Genomic DNA, 21,331 nt, shown 5'->3' on the forward strand with positions numbered 1-21,331 from the left:
ATTCTGATTGTTTATACGATGATTGTTCACTATACTAATACAAGTGTTATATGTCGCACAGTGATTAATTAGATTAACTAACCTAAATGAACATGATTACTAAACTCTTAGGTGAGTGAAATACATCCTATGACACACTAAATATTGTCGCTCAAGCATGATGCACAATTGAGTGTTTCTGTGAATGCCAATGTGCCCGGATGCCCCACTGAGTAGGTAATCTAACCACAGAGATATTGGGATTATGGTCAGTGTGATTAAAATGGGATTTGGAGTCTGTTGCTTGTGGATTAGATAACTCATCCACACTTTTACAGACTGTCTTGTCTGGTGCTACAATTGGAGCAATATGATTCTATAGTACTGTTACATACAAAGAGTGGAAAATGTAATGCAAAATCTGTCTTCAGTCAACAAACACCCAGTTTCTAAATTATTTGGGCTTTTCAAAAATATTCAGCTTTCTCTATAAACACACAATCTGCTGTTCTTTCAAGAAACAAAGACAATTCTACGAGTGTATGTACTGATGTTTTAAACTAAAGCAGCAAACTGGATTTAACCCAGACAGAGATGGATGCGGATGGTTCATATACACAAGAAGACAAATGCAAGAGTCTCTAGTTCGAGAAGCCAAAACCTCACAGGTTCTCAGCTGGCAGCTTCATTGACAAGTACATGCCAAGCAGCAGTTGAAACCTTTTGTGCTGAGTTTCAAAGAAAAAGCCACATCTGGAACTGGTGAATAAGAAGAAGAGATTCAAAGGGGCAAAAGAACATTTTTAACTATAAACTATTAGAAAAGACCGTCAGAGATGGATAGTCTGTTAGAAGAGCCCTACAAACCAATAACACAGATGTGCTAACAAAAGCATCAGATGACCTTAAGATGAGCTGATTGAATGCATAAAATGCATGCTTTTGTTCCTATATTTCACAAGGTCGAGAACCATTGTTCTATTTAGAAATGTAAATACTGATTGTTTTGCTCAGAGTAAGCGATTCTCTAAAGTTTTAATGAAAATTTGTTGTCACTAGTGGTAATAAGTGACTTTTTTGTGCATGTTCCGCATGAATGTTGTGGTTGTTGAATTTAGAAACAAACAGTGACAGTCCTTGAAACAGATGAGAGGAGGCAGTCATGTGACAGAGGTGTGTCTGGAGTGGTGTTCAGAGTTACTCGGTTGTGACAGACAAATCTTTTTGTGAGCGGTTATCGTTTTAGAAATGTCTTCAAATTAGTTTGAATTCCCCAGTGAAACTATCAAAGAGAATGTGTATTGTGTCTGTCCTTCAGATTCTGTCATTCTCATATGATCTTCTCACATGTGTATTCTCTGAAGCTTTGATGATTGTTCATTTACTATTCTCAGAAACTTTGATTGGAAAAAGACCTCAGGAGAGCAAGTTGAATTCATCATAGTTTATTGACAAAAACAAAGGGTGTTTTTATTATTTTTATTTTTTGCTGTTTTCCGACTGTGACGTGTTTGAATGCCCTGTTGACATTACTGACCCAAGAGACCTTTTTGTTATAAACAGATCATCCAGAGCAGTGGTTCTCAAACCTGTCCTGGAGTACCCCAACCCTGCACATTTTGTATGTCTCCCTCATCTATCACACCTGATTCAACTCATCAGCTCATTAGTGGAGACTGCAAGACCTGAAGTGGGTGTGTCAGATATAGGGAGACATAGAAAATGTGCAGTGCTGGGGGTACTTCATGGAGACGTTTGAGAACCACTGATCCAGAGGCCAGTCCTTCTTCTGTAGCCAGCTTCTCACATAGAATGACTACTGCCACCTTGTGACGTAGAGCCATAACACATGATATGTGAATGATAACACAAAAAAGGAGTTATCTTAACAAAATGCTCAAAACAGTAGAATCACACTGTATGGAAAAACCTGAGCATCATTTGTTTGATAATTCCTTTTGTCTTTGGGAAATTTGAAACCTTCAGTGCCTCTAAACTGAGTAAAAAAAAAAAAAGGATGATGCAAAGATAAATCAAAGATTAGTTTTTAGCGAACATATCCTTTTAAATAAATAAGTACACACTTTAACTGAGAAGTGAATCTTTGTATATGTGTACAATGTATATTCCATTTTGGTGTTTTTCTTGAAAAATGCTTTTATTCAGCAAAGACACAAATTGATCAAAAGCGACAGTAAAGACATCTTTTCATCTTGTACTGTTACAAAAGTTTTTGTTTTTTAAATGTTTTGAACTTCATATTCATATTCATTCTTTCTATTATATTCTATTTATTAAAAAAAAATCGAGAACTGTTTAATATTTTACAGTATTGCTGTTTTACTTTATTATTGATTAAATAAAAGCAGCATTAGTGAGCACAACATAAAAACGTTTTAAAAATCTTACTGACCCTAAACTATATATATATATATATTATTTTATGTATTATATGAATATTCTATTTAATATATTTGGCCGGTGAACAATGTTGTACACTGGTATTGTAGATAGTAGAATAATCGCATAATCCTGGGGTGACCAAAGCTAGGAAAATTTCCTCTTTTCATTCCTTGAATTTTTGGGATTGTGTTGACATTTGTGTTACACTTCCTGTAAGCGTTCTGTTGAAGGAAGATAAGAATCCACAGCCCTCTTGCAATAGACAAACTGTCAGTAATAATTAATGATTTTCCCAGGATGCAGCTGGAATGGTTTTTTTTCTTCTGTTGGTTTAAATACAGACTTTGGTTGCAGAATTGTTCCAAAAGCCTGCTTAAAATAGGACATTAACATTTTTCCTCCCTCTTTTAGTAATTACGTACTTTTTCAGCTATAAAACTGCATCTAAAGGACTAACTATTTCAGCTACAGAATATAGTTTAAATGTTAAAGTGATGCATTGGGTAATTGGCCCTTCTAAGACAATTGCCATGCCAAAATTTATGGCAGCACTGTGTACCCTATGCTTCTGCCTAATAGTGTAAAATAGGTGTGTGGCTATAGTGACAAGAGCTGTGTCACTCTGAGCTTCAGAATCCAATTATAACTGGTAAATCTCTCCTATGGCATTAACTGAGAGAGGATGACTTGAAGTTGATCACCGCAGCAGGGGTGAAGTCAAGTCATCTGCATATGATTTATAGAACTGCTCAGTGATCCAATAAAACTACTTTCTTGTTTTCTTAATTTCACACTGTAACTTTTGAATTAGCACCACCTAAATGCCAAAGTGGTTTTTAATTTGCAATTTCACATGGTGCTAATCCTTGATCCACCCTTTTCTAAAATGATTTGTGGAACGGTCCATTGCCAAGGTGAGTTGACACCCGTGGGTTACACACATTTCATTAGCATTAGAGGAAGAAGAGCTGCTGTTTTCAAAAGTACTGTAGGAGAAAATATAATTAAAGACAGATAACCACAGTAATGGGAGTTGCGCATCATGACTGAATCAAACCAGATGCTGTAGTGGGCTCAGACGTTTTGTACAGGTGTTATTGAGGTATGTAAAATTTTGAAATGTGAAAATGTTGGCAAACTTTTCCAGTTTTGTAGTGTCTGGATTTCATGACTTAGAAGTACAATATTTTCCTATTTTATTGCACCAGTCAAAAGCGAAACAAATACTTGAGAAACCTGATTGTTTTTTTTTTTTTCAGTGCTTTTATTTGGAAAAAAAAAAAAGACCTGATGCCTTTTGTGGACATGAGGTCTTATATTAACAGCAGGTGGCTTGGCTTTACAGGAAGCAGCATCAAACAATCATTCGGACAAGCTCCTACAGTGCTATGGTGATGAGATCCCTCTGAAGCTGTGTTCCTTTATTTTAGTTGCTATGACACCTGTTACATCAGCAGCCTGTGAAAGTGAAAGGTACATGGGAAAGGTGGTGCTGTGGGATTTGTCTGCCTGAAACTGGCTCATTCAGAAGGGGAAACCAGAAATGTTTTTAACACTGTTAGTGTTAGTTTTGGTCCTAATCTCAACACAAAGTAGCTACAACTGTCTATTTCAAATGTGTGGCATTGTAAAATTGCTTATTATGATTCACTTATTCATTGTGATTCTTTCTCAAACTATTTTGGGTTAGTTGATCCATTCATGAAATTCATAATCTCATAAGTATTCTTGTTTGATAATTATTTAATAATTCATAAGTAATTTTATGATGCATAATGAAATGAAAATTGACATGGATGCCACTTTTTCAGACCTTTTAAGTCTGATGATTGAAGTGTAAGAATAGCAGGGCTAATCAAAATATAAACTAGATTCAAAAATTGATTGTAAATTGATTTTTTAAATACACAGCAAAAATTTTATGTAAATTCTTAAGTGTTTATTAATTAATTGCACATGTACCAACAGTGAGAATCAGGTAGTTCTCATGTCATATGAACTAGCTGTGATATTTGTCTTTATGATGATCAGGTCTGTAATGAAGTCAAAATTAATTTGGTTTTTTTATGCTCAAGAGGAGCACTTTTTTATTGCAAAGGAATTGGAACATACAAACTCTACATGTAACTATTGCCAAATTAAATTGGGTAGTAATTACAAAAGAGTAATTAATACGAGATCAGAAGTAAGAGTAAAAAGAAGAAATGTTACTAAGAGACAAAAAAAAAAAAAAAAAGAAAGAGTTTGTGATGTCTTTTGTGTGTTTTCTGAAAGAAACCAGGTAAAGTTCTCATTCATTCTTCCAAAATTAGGTCGAATTGTGTATTGAACTGTGCATGCTGTTAATTTAATCTCAGTAATATATCAGATCACTGGAGGCGAATCCCTGTTCTCAGTCTAGGTCTGTGATCAGATGTTGATCTACAGGTCATATTAAGTCTTTTGGAATGTAAAACTTTGCACAGAGGGGTTCAGCCTCCTGTGCTTACCGTTTCCAAGAAATTTTGGCATGGAGCAATGAATTTAGAGTCCTTTGGTCACCTTCTAAGTCTGATTACTGTGCACTTTTCTTGCTTCTTACACTGTTAGCTGAGGTTAGACCAAGGGCATCCTTAATCACATAAACAAGCAGGAAACCCGGAGTAAGCAAGCCACCGATATTTTTTTATTTATTTATTTTGTTGAGGTCTAATAGTAACGCATAATATGTGTACGTTTAAGAAATGCTTTATGCTGATACATCTTAGTGCTGTACACCCAAACAAAAGAGACGCAGCTGTGAACCCGGCAGGGGACTAGGCGGCTATTGGTTCTTTGGCTGGTATGACATGCAGCTCAGGAATGTGCCTGTCATTACAGGTACCTCACGGTTGGCCTCTCCTAGCCCCGTATTAGTGGTTTGATTGAGATGCGTTCTGAAGAAGGCCTTTGTGCAGACACTCCACGGCCAGATAAATAACCGACTCCAATGTACCCACAACTCTAGCGGTGTCCCCTTGTGTCCAATATTACATTGAACAAAGTGTGGTTTCCATTAGATGGATCAGATAAGATCTTGTTGGACATATCTCCTTAAACACTTGTTCTTGTCTCCTTGGAAAAATTCAGCTTAGAATGGCTTTTCTCTCTAAAATAAGAGCTTTACGAATCTTTACAAATTTACAAATGTTTTTGCCTGCTTTACCTTTTTGAGGCAGTGAGAAAAATGCAATGTTTATGGGAGCGTTAATGCCTAGGAATGGCCTCCTGTCTGGAATGCACGGATGAGAAGTCGTCTCACAATAGATCATTGTGAAAGATTTCGTAAAAGCCCGCCCATCAGGCATAGGCCAAAACAATTCTTCTGTAATCTTCTTGCCTGTCACCAGACCACTTGTTTTGAGGCCAAGAAAAGTTTTAATCAAGCTTGAAACTTTGTAGGTCAAGCTCCGATCACAGTCAAGCTTCACTCTTTAGAGATCTGTTTTACAAAGCTAACAGGTTGATTATTTGAGATCTCTAGCCTTGTTTTAACCAGATGGCTTTTGTCAGACCTGGAGTGATCTACTGGTCACATGATCCGTTTCGGGGGTTGGGAGGGTTAGGGTTTGAGGTCAGCGGTAATGGTGACGTCTCTTGCCATTGGTGAGTGGGGCGCCTCAATAGTAAAACTCTAGTGTTGTGTAGTGCAGAGCCACTACTGAATATTCATTGTTGGATTGATCAGTTTATGGCAATAAATCCTTCTATGTTTTGAAATAAATCCACTTTTCTTTTAAAATGTAGTTAAATTATTATCTCTTTCTTTGGTTTCACTCCACTTGACAAACCAGTGCACTTAAGACTCGGCAAAAATCAACCTGTTGCCATAGTAATAGAAGAAACAGAGGACCGCTACACAAGAGGGGTTCAGCGAGAACATTTGGCCCTCTCGACTGCCCATTAGCATACCATCCCTGAGCCAATAGGGAGACAGAAGCTGCTAGATTGCTTCAAGGAGACTGGCTATGACAACAGCCCCCTCCTCGTTCCCTCCCCCCTTCCTTCCCGGGGTAAAATCACCATAATCCCTGTAGAGATCTGCCCTGACTGCAACAGTCACACAGGCACTGGAAGTAGATATGAGAGTGTATGTGCTAATTCTCGTATGATCAGATCTCTACATGGGGTTTGTCAAAGCTACCTTTTTCTGTAGTCTTTCATATGGAAGAAGTGGATGGTTGAAAAGACTCACACTGCGGTCTGGGACCGGCCATCTATGGAGGGCCCTTTGTCCTGGTCTGTCTTTGATGTGAATGTGGAATGCGCTGCCTGGGGAGTCCACTGGAGCAAACCCGGCTCTCAGTACCATTTCATCCATCAAAGCGTCTCAGGTCTGCTCGTTTAGGGACCTGTTTGGCAAACTTACTTGCTTGAGGGATTGTTTGGTGAGTTTAGAAGTTTACGTTTTGCTGTCTTTTTTTACGTCTGCCATCTTTCTCACACCTGTTGTAGTTCCTTTGCTTTTATCTTGGCATCTGTTTAGTCTTGTCTTATTTTACTGTTTGTGAAATCTAAGCTTTGGTGCAGCTTGTCCCTCAGATGACTTTGTAAACGAGTAGATGGTATGTTAAAACTTGACCTCATGAAACCTGTTGCGTTTATCTTAGCAAACCAAAATCAACCTTTGATGGTTTTCAAACACTGCATCAGATCCTAATCATATATTAGTAAACAATAGCATTTTCCCTTTCAAAAGCTTGCTGATCTTTCACGAAGGTGTCTTTTGAACACTTTTTTTCTTGTTGGTTCGTCCTGTGAATAAGATTTGGATGTTAACTCTTTAACCAAGCTGAATGTTTTGCATCAGGCTTTGGATTGGTTGTTGTCTTTTCAGAAGTGATTTGTTTGTTTTTGAACATGCCTTGTTCTGAAAACATCGGTGGGGGACTTTCCCCTCCGAACCCCCCTCCTTGGCCTCCATTCCGCCTGGGCGCCACTGATTCGGACCACTGGCATATCTGCGCTAGACCAGCTGTAGCCCTGACAATACGTCTAATAAAGAGAATGTCATTAGCATCTGAATAGCCAGCGCCATGTGTGGCGAGCACATACACACTTGAAACTTTTACACAGGAAAAGAGAGCAGCATTGAGCAAAAGCAGAGGGTGTCTTTTCGGCCACTCTGTTTATAATTTGCCGTTTAATCTGTTCCGCCATCTTTTAAACCTGTGACAGGGATGTACATGGACATCTTGTTTTAGTCAACATCAGCTTAGGTAGCCAAAGCTGGTTTAAGCAAATGTTTTGGGGTCAAGGATATTTGGGTTAGCATAGTAGTTTTTATTTTCCTAGTATTTAGAAGAATGTCTCTTACTGTTTACTGGCTAGAGGGTGACTGGCACTTGACCTCATGTTCTAATGGAGCAGCACTGCATGTCTTTGATTGACTGTTGTTCTAACCCCTCCGGTCTCTTGGAGAGTTGCGCAAGCTTGGGTTTTAGACTGTTGGAAATTCAAGGAGATGGATTTCTGTTTTTACAATCCTATCACTAAACCAAACGACTGAATTTCAGAAACGACAGGAATGTTTTGACTCTCAAAACTTAAAGGTCACAGGTCAGGTGTGGGTGGACTCTTTAGTTTGGGGAGATGTTGGGCAGCATGCTGAGGAATGTTACATTCAGCCAATGTTGCATGCAGCCATCAAACATTGCATGCACAGATCCTGGAAAGAGGTTGTAATATTTAATGAGTAACTTGTTATCTTTTTCTCAGTTTTACTTTATTTTATTTTATGGCATACATTGTCACATGGAATGGTAGTGTTAAACCTTAACCACTAGATGTCTCCCTATGTCCACTATTCACACTATGCGATTGTTTGTAAGTTGCAGATCTCTGGTCAGTATGTTACAGTATGTACGTGCACGGTGAGAGGAAGACTAAAGTCTTTTTTTTTTTTTTTTTTTTTGTAGATTTTGTCCTTTTTAAACCCTCTCTCAGTGCTGGTGCTGGTGTTTTTTGAATGGCCTTATGGCTAAAGTTTTTGCATGCATGTGCTTCTCAACTCTGCAACAATTGGGCATAGGCATTAAAAACACAGGTTTCATTTATGTGGAATGTCTGTGTTGTCACAGTGTATTTTTCATACAGCATAACGCCTTAAGTATAACATTTTGTGGTTGTTTTGTCTGAATTGGTTATGTTTTTTTACACAAGGCTATATTTGCGTTTGTGTTCTTGCGTATAATGCTTGACTAATTACAGACAGTGTTGTGGCCCATGCTAGTACGTCTGTATTTTCCCATCACAGAGATGGATTTTCATGTCTCCATTTGGAATTCAGCACTAGAGTCCCTGTCAAACTTTACTGAACTCAGAGATTCCGACTATATGTGTCCCTCCCCCTTTTAACCCCCTTCAGGAAGATGAAAATGGTGGATATTGTAGCACAGAAAATGCCATCAGAGAGCGACGTGCATATGGCCCGGAGCTTTCTCACGAAGATTTTACGAAGTTCCATGAGGTATGGTATCAATGTATCCACAAGAAACCCCACTTCCTTTCCTGTACCACCCAGTCTAGTCATAATGATCTACAATCATATTCTCTCCATGGCCTTGTGATATCATCCATCAGAAGTTCAAATTTCCATCCAATAGTTTTCCACCTTGCATATGCTCCACATTTCTTATTCAGGGTTCCCACGATCATGAATAACCTGGAAATATTAGGGAATTTATAATTGTTTTAAAATTTCCAGGCCTTATTTTTCAAATCCAAAATAAATGGCAAAAATAATAGAAATTTCTCTAAAATATTTATTTTTTAGAAATTACTCTTTATGAGTGCAATCTGGAAAATTCTTATCCAGTTTGGAAATTTATTGGAAGCTGTGGGAACCCTGTTCATTAGTTCTTGCAGAATTTATTTAAGTATGGATTTCATGAGCATCGGTTCCAAATTTTGTTGTTTTTGTTAGTCTAAGATTTTGCAAAAATTTGGCAGTGTCTATAGAAAAAATCTATGCACTGACTGAATTATTTATAATGTCATTAGGACAATGTATTCGACTTCTTATAAGAGGCTCTGTTTAGTTGTTGTGGCAGTTTCAGTAACAATTATATATTTATGTCTTTCACTTCATGCATCCCAGAAAGAACCGATTTAAAGGGTATGTTGCTGTGGTGTGAGTGTTGAGAGGACATGTGGTTTACGGATATTTAATGGTGTTTGTAGGTGTTTGTTAGGCTTTGTGGTTGACAGCTGAAAAACTTTGTGTTGATAGTGAATGACTGCAACATCGGCATGCTCACAGGCTACTTCTGTCTCTTGGCATGATCATTACACAACTTCCATAATCATCTATCACGTTTTGACACTTTACTGTCCTTCAGAATAGTTGTAGTGCTGCTTGGTGATTGGTGTTTGCCATTCGTTTTGCAGCTGTTCACAAAGCAACATTTTATTGCCTTGTTTTCTAATCTTTCCTCCTCCTGCTCTACATCTTTCTCTATCCTTCTCTCTTTCCCGTTTGCTGCCCACAGAAGAAATGAACCCATGAGCAGACCTCACTCCTGGCATGCCACCAAGTTCAACGAGAGCCACTCAGAAGCCAAAAACCAGTCCACACCCTCACCAGTCTGGCAAGCAAGATATGATGCAAGGTAATTGGAGAGACGGAAAATAATTTGTTTCTGTTTATATTGCTTCTTTCAGTGAAGATTTCAGAATGAAGATATTTTTCTTTTACGAATATACATTGAATGGCAGAAACTTTTGATTACTGCAGTTGCATTTATATACAGCCTAAACACTCTTTACATGTGTTTGTTTTTCATAGTTCATTCTCTTCTGAACTCTCAACTGGCTGGGAGCAAACAAATCTACGGAGAGTATCCAACCAGTTCAGCTCTTTGGGGAGTATGGACAGCCTAGAGCATAGCTCACATCCCTATCCACCTGGTCGTCTTTCCCCAAGCAAGTCCAACAATAACAGCATTGAACATTTGGGCAGTGGTAAGCGAGACTCTGCTTACAGCTCCTTTTCAACAAGCTCAGGAACCCCAGATTACACACTGTCCAAAAGTAACGCTGCATCCACTGAGAACATGCTGTACAAAATTAATCAGTGGGACTCAAGTGGCAGGCACAGCAATGGCAGACATAGCCAAAGCCTAAGCGAAGGGGTACGACAAGATGAGAGGCTTGGATACTTGCAGCATCTCTCAAGTTCAGGTAGCCATGAGATCCCAAAAGCCGAAGAACAACCAGGCACTCGGCATTCAAGCTCCGGAAGAGTTAGTATTGGACCTGTCTGGCATGTCCCAGATATGAAGAAAAACATGGTATCCTCCACCCCACCTCCTACTCCACCGACACGCAGTGATAGTTTTGCTGCTACCAAGGTTCATGAGAAGGGGCTGATCACAGGCACCTCTGAGGGTCTTGGTGTTCACGCCCAGTTAAAGCCTCAGGTAAAAGCATTGCAAAAGGCCGGAGAAACCCATGAAAGCACACAAAGGTCTCACCAAGTCAACGAGACTGCTCTTGAGGGTCGACGCGATTATAACCTGCCATCCAAAAATGATTCCTCAAATCCCTACATTTCATCCGATGCCCATCATCAGTATCCACCCCGTATGTCATCAGACAAGACATATTCCCTATCAACAACAGACGTCAGAGATAGACACCAATCCTATGCCCATGTTCCATACCATCCACGGCAGTACAGTGACGAGGGCACTTTCCACGCTCAAACTAGGACAATACCAGCACTGAAACCTCCATTCAGTGGCTACTTCAGCAGTATGCAGGAGCTGCCCACAAACAACCACATGCAACTCAGTAGCCAGAATCAAACTAGAAGGCCAGCTGCATCAATGTCCTGTCATGTTGGAGTTACCTCTCATCATATCGCTCAGGGAATGACCCAAGCTTCTTTAGTGAGAGTTGATGACTCTAAAGCTTCTTCAGTCTCAGAAATGTCACACAGTGGACGGGACAGGATGTCCATAGGTTCTCAAGGAGGAGCAAAAGACCGCTATTTCCCACCTCAGTCACAGTACCATGATCCAGAGCATAAAGACAACAATACCCCTTCAAACAAAGTGACAACCACCATCGCATTTTCTCTGCACCAAGTAATCCCTTGAATGTACCTGATTTAACAAAATCTTCTGAATTGAGGGGGAGCCAAAAGCAACACCAAGTGTCTAGCTCAGATGAACATTCTGGTAGTTATCCCTCAAGTAAGCAACCCGAGCACAGGAGAAGTGCTGGTCATCTTCATCTTAAAGAGTACTCACAACAACCCTTTCCAACTAAAAGCGAGTCAAAGATTTGTCCCCAGAAAACACCTATGCTGTATTCTCTGGCCCAAGAGCACAATGACTTGGAGGACTGTCAAGATGAGATCAACAGCGGAAGTGCACAACAGGAAGCCCTTGACAGTCAGAGTGGCAAACAGGCACGACGAAGTGACCGATTTGCCACCACCTTGCGCAATGAGATCCAGATGAGGAGGGCCCAGCTTCAAAAGAGTCGAAGCGCAGCCACTTTAGAAAGTCCAGTTGAAGCTGTAGAAGAGCCTGCAGTCTGGAAAACCACTGGGACTTCTTCTCCCTCCTCGGATGGCTGCTTTTCCAGCTCTTATAAAGACCATCTGAAAGAAGCCCAAGCCAGAGTCCTCCAGGCTACATCCTTTAGGAGGAAAGACCTAGAGCCAGTCTTGTTTGAGCATCCAGGTACTGAGGGTCCCACTCGGAAAGACACACCTCCGCTTCCAGCTGTATCCGAGGTCCCACCTACCAAACTCACCTCAGGGAGTAATCAGGTACTTCGCATTGGTAGCCGCAAGCGGTTTTCTGCAGAAAAGAAAGTTCGATCTTTTTCTGAGCCAGATAAAATTCATGAAGTAGGAGCTAATGAGCGCTCCAGTGTGCCGGATAATGCTGCACCCTTAGAAAATCGGCACAGATTATTTGAGGCAGTGGGGAAACCAGCTTTCCCTAAGCCTATGCCAAAGCAAAACCTGCAGATATCTGAAGACACCAGACTGTCCAAGTCTGGAAGCATGCACTATTCTTCAAAGAGTGACAAAGCAGGGCGGAGTAACAGTGAAAGCTCAACCCCCACTGAACACAACCTTAATGAAGGTCAGGATGGCTCTCACTCAGTGAACCAACAAGCCATGCTAGAACAACAGCGACTTGGCACCTTTGCGGAGTATGAGGCCAAATGGAACATCCAAAGGAAAACGGTCGAACCAAGGGTATCTGGACGATACCACTCCGCTGATAACATCCTTGATACAGGAAATGAGAGACAGAGTAAGCCAACCTGTGTGCATGAAAGATCTAGATCCTCCCCTTCTGCTGATTTCTACGGACAGGTTGGTTATTTCATATTTAACGAAGTCTCTCAATTTTCAGTGATTTAATTCTGCTGTTATATCTGTTCAAATTGTATAAACTGTTTTCTAAAAACATACTGTCAGAGTTTGTTTTTATTTAGAAAGCATCATAAATCAAAAGTGACTTGAGTCTCACATATAGCCCCAGTGAATAGCGATATAAATGACGGAACTTAGTCAAACATTAAACTAAAAGTCACACCCTCAGACCAGGAAAGTTGTGAGTAAGATCACACAATCATGTCAACCGACTAAGACCGTAATTACAAAAGACGATAGTCTTAAAATAGCCAAAGTTAACAGCAGTTGAGATATATTAATACCTGAATGAGAAGGTTAAGTTGTATGTGTATTATATTCCTCCCAGAAACTTCCAGTTCAAGAAAAGCAGTCGGCTGACTATTCCAAGCCTGAGAAATATCTCTGTGAACAGGAGAAGAATAATACAAGGTGAATGCTGTTTTGTTATTTTTCCATTACCTTGCAAGTTGTGTTAAAGAGTAAAAAGATGATACATAATTTTAATGTGCTCATTAAATATCACTTTTCACTTTTAACATAGTTCTTTGTCATGATTATCATGATACTTCTGGGCTTGTTTGAAACTAAGCCAAACAACTCTTCCCTTTGTAATGGAAATGATACCAATGCCAACAGTCCTCGCTGAGACTGTGTCAGTGTGTCGGTGAAACTATTCCTGTGCTAATGGCTCTGATCTTGACCTTGTTGCATACAGAAATCCACAGTTGGGCCATCAGTCAGCCCCCGTTGGGTCAAAGACAAACAGTAGACTCTTTATGGTCCTTGCAGCTTTGGGATTTAGCCCAGCTGTGACAGCACTGCTATCCTCACTGACTGGGCTTTGTTACGACGAGATTGGTTTGAGGTGTAGGCATGTGAGTATGACAGAGGAAGTGCCCAATAAGTCCATTCATAATAAGGCCAAAGAGTAAAATAGCAGCCTAAATTAAATTTTTGCTCTTCCTACTTCTTTAAAGGGCTTTTTAAAGATATTTTGCCTCATTTCAGTATTTTAAAGTTGTAAAACTTTGCGAAGATGAGATTTAATTCAAGTTTTACTCTACATAATTATGTAATCTAGTAGGCATTGCATTTTATCCTGAAAGAAGTATGAATGGTAGCCCTGTACTCTGCTAAGGAGAAATTTCAATGCTTAATCCAATTCATAATGTCGAACATTCTGAATTTTAAAACCATCTGGATGAAGAATAGAAGGTTTGTATGTATATTGTGTGCTTGAATAATGTATCTAACTGGCACAGAAAGGAAGTAGCATTAACTGTGTGAAGCTACAATTACAATTCTACTATTGGAAAACTTACAGCCTGATAGTGTGGTTTGCGGTGCATGAAATGACTTCCAGTTACCTTAGCTAGTTTTAAAATCACGTCTTTTCATGTCTAGCCTGTGAAACATGTTAAATTGATTCTCACTTACTTTATCTATCACTTCTCCCACTATAATCTAGAAAACACAGAATGAAAGAAACTGTCCTTTGAAGATGCAGTTTAAAGAGATAGTTCACCCAAAAATAAAACTTTGATGTTAATCTGCTTACCCCAAGGGCATCCAAGATGTAGGTGACTTTGTTTCTTCAGTTGAAAACAAACGAAGATTTTTAACTCAAACCGTTGCAGTCTGTCAGTCATATAATGGCAGTCAATGGGACTCATGGCTTTAAAAACATACACAGACAAAACCTAAATTAAACCCTGCGGCTCATGACGATACATTGAGGTCTAAAGACACGAAACGATCAGTCTGTGCATGAAACTGAACAGTATATCGTTTTTTACCTCTGACCCACCGTACTGTCCAGCTGTCCTGAGCGCAGTCACAACAGCCGGCGCTTGTTCTTCTTGCTTTATGGCGGATCTCAGACTTATAAGTGCATTACCGCCACCTATCTCTCAAATGGACCATTGACACTCTATCTACAATCTCAAATTAGGAGTGTCAATGGTCCATTTGAGAGAATGCATTTATAAGTCTGCGATCCGCCGTAAAGCAAGAAGAAGAAGCCGAGTCACGTGCCGGCTGTTGTGACGGCGCTTAGGACAGTTGGAAAGTGCGGCGGATCAGAGGTAAAAAATGATATAAATGCTGTTCAGTTTCTTGCACAGACCGATCGTTTCGTGTCTTTAGACCTCAATGTATCGTCACGAGCCGCAGGGTGTAATTTGGTTTTGTCTATGTTTTTTTTCTCTCAAAGCCGTGAGTCCCATTGACTGCCATTATAGGACTGGCAGACTGCAACGGCTTGAGTTAAACATTTTGTTTGTGTTCTACTGAAGAAACAAAGTCACCTTGGATGCCCTTGGGGTAAGCAGATAAACATCAAATTTTCATTTTTGGGTGAACTATCCCTTTAAGGATAAGGGATAGATGGCTGGATGTTATTCCTTTTACATGTAGACTTTTTAGGTGGGGCTCCAGTAGTGTGATTCAGGTCAAATTGGGATATGTACTCTCAATGTTTGAGATGCTAATTAAAGTTTCAGTTTACATTTCCATTAATTTGACTCTTTCTATCAAAGCAATAGCAACAAGATCATTTTCTAATGTCACAAATAGCTTCCAGTTGTGTGTGTGTGTAACAGATGACCTACCTGACCTATCTTTATATTAAACCTTCTTTTATTTATATAACCGTAACTTTTCAGGCATGTCATCCTTTGGCTTCTCTGGGTCATTCTCTTAGAATCCTATGTGTAGATGTAAGGAGTGGCAAACTTGAATAAGCATGTTACCGCCAAACATCCATCATCCAAAGCCTTGTAAATTGCCCCCTATGAAAGGTTTTGTCTTGATTCTTGCTTGTAATTAAGGTGCTGTGGAGAGAAAACTATGAATTATACCATAGACCTGCATCTTCACTTCATAGCGCTATGAGTTTTCTTAGAAATCTTTGTTTAAATGTCAAAGTTTTCCTGTCTACCACCCAATCATTTTATTTGCGTGCAAACACGCACAACTCAATTATAAAAAATCTTGCTGAAAGTCCTTGCTGAAAAGTCCTAGCTGAAAGTATTCTTCATGTCAGTAAGTGATATTGACAGGACTTCTAATGTTAGAAAACTTTTTTGCAACTGTTGACTTTTATAAGTACAGCTAGTGTGGACTAAATCCAGCTGGAAACATTTCAATTGAGCTACAAGCATTATAGCCCCACCCAGGTTGAGATTACATATGTTCAGGGATCCAGGAAGCACCTGTTGCTGAGATGAGATCTCCCAATTATCAGAGGTGAGCGCTGCTTCTCATACAGTCAAGTTTAATTTTTAATGCAAAGATTGCCATTTAGTTGTTTTATAGCAGCTTTATATGGACAGCATCTTGAGTACATGGATTATGGACTTTTCAGTTTGCAGTCTTTCTGATAAAGTTTGAGTCATCCTGAGTATGTAAGATCAATTTCAAGAGGTGTTTTCTTAGTTTTTAGTTATCAGGTAATTATACTTTTCTTGGCTTCTTTCAATTTTTACTTAATATGTGACCTTGGACGACAAAACCAGTCTTAAGTGTCAATTTTTCGAAATTGAGATTTATACATAATCTGAAAGCTGAATAAATAAGCTTTCCATTGATGTATGGGTTGTCAGGATTGGACAATATTTGGGCGAGATACAACTATTTGAAAATCTGGAATCTGAGGGTGCAAAAAAATCAAAATATTGAGAAAATCGCCTTTAAAGTTGTCCAAATGAAGTTCTTAGCAATGCATATTACTAATCAAAAATTAAGTTTTGATACATTTACAGTAAGAAATTTACAAAATACCTTCATGGAACATGATCTTTACTTAATATCCTAATGATTTTTGGCATAAAAGAAAATCGATAATCTTGACCCATACAATGTATTTTTGGCTATTGCTACAAATATACCCCAGCGACTTAGACTGGTTTTGTGGTCCAGGGTCACATATGTGAATGCAGGTCAGTGTTTGCATGTAAAATGCTTAGTAAACAATGAAACAGTTGCTTATCCACATGGAGAGATGTTTGGTATGTTTCTAGGACTGGTAGATGTTTTGTCATATGAACTTTATCAAACAAGGGAAGTAAGCAAGAGACGATGTTTGATTATAGGTCGGGTGTTGTGGACAAAAGCTTACATAGTATTACAGCAGAGACGTTCTGCATGCCAGATCATGTTGAGATCAAATGCATGTGTTAGACACTATAGTATCAGAAAGAACCTGCATGCTGCTTGAATGTTACCCATGCATGCATGCAATACTAATGACATCTGCAATGAAAGCATGTTTCAGATAACATTGAGTAAGACTCTTAAAGTTAATACTTTATATTTCTGCACTTGCATATTTCTACATATTTCCTTCATTCTTTTTTCTGCACTTTGCCTTTTGTCTTCCTTTTGTACACTACCCTTCAAACGTTTTAGGTCTGTAAGATATTTTTACTTTTCAAGATTAATATTTTAAATCAGCAAGGATGCATTAGCTATATTGATCAAAAGTGAGAGACTTTTACATTGTAAAAAATAAATAAATATTCTAAAAAGTGCTGTTCTTTGTTATTTATATTCATATATTCATGAATCCCAAAAAAATGGTTTCCACACAAATATTAAGCAGCACAACTGTTTTCAACATTGATAATAAGAAATGTTTCTTAAGCACTAAATCAGCATATTATAGTGATTTCTGAATCAAGAGACACTGAAGACTGGAATAATGGCTGCTGAAAATTCAGCTTTGCCATCACAGGAATAAATAACAGTTTAAAATATAATAATATAATAAAATAAAAAACTGTAATTTTAAGTTATAATTTTATTTTTATTTTTTTACAAAATTACTGTATTTTGATTAAATTAAATAAAGCCTATGTGAGCATAAGACACTTCAAAACTTTTAAAAGATCTTACAGACCACAAACTTTTCAACTGTAGTATAACCACTAACCATTCTACAACTATTCACTACTTATTTGCTTTTCTTTACTCTTCTTTAATCTCTTTATGTCTCTTTCTTTGGAGCACAGCCACTGGTTCTATACACCCAGGAGGTAATTCAGTATACCGTGTCTTTCTGTGCAGTTTGGTAGATTTTTTAAATTGGTATAATTCCTTTGCACATATTGACTGTGGGAGGTATCACCAAAATTATTATAAATTGTACAGTAGAATCTCTATCAGTTGACACATCTCTAAATATATACCATCCATCCCTGATAGACGTCTTTAATAGGTGGCTTGCAAAGACTGTAAAGAAATACATTTATATTTAATATCTTACTTTAAGTTACTTTCATAGGTTGTTGTAATTTTAGAGAGTTTTCTATCCCAAGCAATTTTATATAAAATATTCAAACAAGAGCTGCCTTATCCCTCTCTGCCCACCATAAATCTAAGTAGACAAGGAGGAGAGTAAAAACATAAATGAAAACAATCAAGATTAAGAAGGGAAAAGTGTTCTCGTTGCCAGTTGCTGCAGGGGAAAGATCATTCATTCTCCACAGCATGACAGGCTTGTGGGAACAGAAATATGCTGGGTATGACAGCCAGCCTGGGAGTTACCATGGAGAGATGGTGAAATGTGGGAGAAATGTCTGCCTGCCTATCGATTTACGCTGAACACAGTGAGGCTTTGTGCGTCAAAAAGGACAAATACATTCGGAGTCTGGGCCTTTGATAAATCTTCTTTGGTTGCGTGCATTGGTGGATTGAGAATTTTACTTCAAAGCATTTCTCCTTTGTTTTCTTAGGTTAAATGAGAAGGGATACAGTGAACTTGTATGCAAGGAGAAACCAGAAGCACCTCCTTTGGCTTTGACTGAAGACCTGGAGAAAAAGTCTTTAGATCCTCCATCCAGTCATCATAAAACTGCACAGCATTTCTCTGACCATAGCACTCAAAGTGAACCATCAGCCTTCTCCAAAAACAAGAGCTCTGTTCTCTTGCCCCATCTGGAGAAGTACAAATGCCCTGAGGGCACACCTCCTCCTCTTAGCAAATTTCAGGAGGTCCAGCCTGGATCACGAGGAGGAGTCTTGGCCTCACTTTCTCCTGTCAACAATCAAAGCTCCGCCCCTCTTTCAGTCCCTGTTCCCTGGAAGGGTTCAGAGCAGCACAGCAAAGGGCCAACCAGGGAGGAGGAGCTACAACAAGAGCTCGTGCCTCCTCCCTTTCCACCTCCTCCCCCTCCAGCTGTCCTGCCCACCCAGCAAACCGCTGGCCCGACCCAGCCCACCATGGAGGGGCAGCGTTCGCCCTCGCCCCAGTTTGCTCCCCAGAGGCTGACTGACAAGCCCCCTGTCTCCGTCTCCATACAGGATGAAGCTCCTGGAAGGTAAGACTTTGTGTGTTTAGAGTTAAATTCCGCCGTTCGGGAATTCTTTCAGGTCTGTGCTGGAATTCAGGGAGATTTCCACTGGCAAACCACAGCTGGGCTCCTCTCAGCTGCAATCTTAAAACCATCACTGGAAACTCTCCCTACAGCTCAGTAATTTAATGACAGTGCTTCTCTGACTGTCTCTTTATTGTATTCATGCACATACAAGGGGCTTATTCATATGTGTCCTTACTGCAGATTGCCCATGTGTGCTGCAGTTCTTCAGATCAGTCATAAGAGGGATACCCCCCAGGCTCGACTAAAGACTGTTGAAGAATATCATTTCTGATGCTTTGTTTTTGCTGGAATATGGGAACTTTTTAGTAGTCTTACAGCCTAGAGAAGCCCAAGGTTTTGAACCGGACATTTGAGTTACAGTGACATTGTTGCATGATTCTTAACTATATGCATGGATTTGGTCACAGGAACTGACATTTCTTGTTTTCCTGTATGCAAAGCCTGCTAGCCTGAAGTAAAAGATTACATTTCATGTTTTTCTACACAGATTATACCCATGAAAATAGTTTTTCCTGTCCTTGTTGTGTTTATGCGTTTGCCTAGTTACCTAGTTTTTCTTATGTTGCATTTCTTTCATTCACCATAACACGTTTCTGTTTTCATCATTGTTGCTTACCAGGATGGATAGTGTTAAAGATGAGAACACGTCAGTGAAGAAAGTTCCCATTAAGATTGTCCACTCCGAGAGTGACACCGAAAAAGAAAGTCGGCAATATCTCGACCTGCCCATCGAGACCACTGTCAGCTCTCAAGGACCTGGAGTAACTCCTCTTCAGAGTTTGGGAAACCCGGATCAGTCATACTCTCTTTTCTGTACTTACACCAGGCAAAAGGACCAGGGGTCTGATCCGAGAGAAGCAGATATGGGCCCTCTGAAAGACCAGGGTCCACAAACCAATGTGAACCCAGTATCTTTTGCGTTACATGGCCTGCAGACGGCCCCTTCATCGGATCAAAGCAGCAACGGAGTGTCTCCACATCCCTCACAGTCAGAAGATGACGAAAAAAGAAAGGAGCTTGCTAGAGACATAATGGACAAGGACAAGTCCCTAGCGGACATTTTAGACCAGAGTAAGATGAAGACCACCATGGATCTGATGGAGGGGATTTTTCCTCAAGGAGAGCAGCTACTGGAAGAGGCCCAACAGCGCAGAAAAGCTGCACCTAAACAGCTCTCTCCTCGCAACTCTGTGGAGAAGTCAGTATTTCTGTATTCCTATTTCCTCAGTTTGAAAAAATTTGTATTTCTTTATTTATTCTAGGAATTTACCCTTAAAGGGGTAGTTCACCCAAAAATGAAAATTGTCATTAATTACTCACCCTCATGTTGTTCCAAACCTGTAAGACCTTCGTTCATCTTCAGAACACAAATTACGATATTTTTGATGAATTCCATGATATTTCTGACCCTCCATAGACTGCAAGGATCCTACCATGATTAAGGTCCAGAAACTTAGTAAGGACATCGTTAAAATAATCCATGTGACATCAGTGGTTCAACTGTAATTTTACGAGAATACTCTTTGTGCGCAAAGAAATAAAAAACAACGACTTTATTCAACAACCACTGATGTCACATGGCTGGCCTTTAATCATGGTAGGATCCTTGCTGTCTATGAGAGGGTCAGAGAGCTCTCGGAATTCATCAAAAATATCTTAATTTGTGTTCTGAAGGAGGTCTTACGGGTTTGGAACCACATGAGGGCGAGTAATTAATGACAGAATTCTCATATTTGGGTGAACTATCCCTTTAATTACAAACCTATTCTGAAGAAAGACAGATCGAACTTGTATGTTTGATGTTCCGTTTATGATTTTTTTAAATCAGTAGGTCAGGGTTGCTGTTGAGCCCTACCCATGTGGTTTTAATTAAAAAAATAAATAAAAATTCTGAGAAAGGTATTTAGTGAATATTTAAATTGTAGCCTGTCCAATTCTACTTCCTCATTCAAGTTATGATTCATAAGCATGGTTTATTTTTCTTGCAGATCTGGGGCACTAACTCATCTAGCAATCTGGCAGACTTTGTGTAAATCTGAAGTCACTAAAACCAAATAGCAAAAATAATTATTCTTTAACGCTATCATATCTGCCATTGTTTGGGGTAACAGATAATCCCACATCACTGTTTGTTTTTGTCACATGTAATTCTGTAGTGTTTGGGTCCATTGTT

The 21,331-nt window shown here is 39.3% G+C and overlaps 2 protein-coding genes across 2 annotated transcripts in view; one reads left to right on the plus strand and one right to left on the minus strand.

The window, feature by feature from the left end:
- The window catches only part of lrrc7 (leucine rich repeat containing 7), a 138,738-nt gene extending 124,363 nt beyond the window's left edge, over positions 1–14,375 (minus strand). The window contains exon 1 of the mRNA XM_058779931.1: positions 14,340–14,375. The gene's annotated coding sequence lies outside the window, so the exon portion shown is untranslated. The remainder of the gene's footprint in view (positions 1–14,339) is intronic.
- The window catches only part of shroom2a (shroom family member 2a), a 42,731-nt gene that overhangs the window by 18,608 nt on the left and 2,792 nt on the right, over positions 1–21,331 (plus strand). Inside the window, 6 exon segments of the mRNA XM_058779925.1 lie at positions 9,891–10,010; positions 10,187–11,442; positions 11,445–12,739; positions 13,128–13,210; positions 18,514–19,098; positions 19,778–20,356. Coding sequence (XP_058635908.1) covers positions 9,891–10,010; positions 10,187–11,442; positions 11,445–12,739; positions 13,128–13,210; positions 18,514–19,098; positions 19,778–20,356 — 3,918 coding nt within the window.

The sequence above is a fragment of the Onychostoma macrolepis genome, chromosome 06 (assembly GCF_012432095.1).
Source record: "Onychostoma macrolepis isolate SWU-2019 chromosome 06, ASM1243209v1, whole genome shotgun sequence".
Lineage (NCBI taxonomy): Eukaryota > Metazoa > Chordata > Actinopteri > Cypriniformes > Cyprinidae > Onychostoma > Onychostoma macrolepis.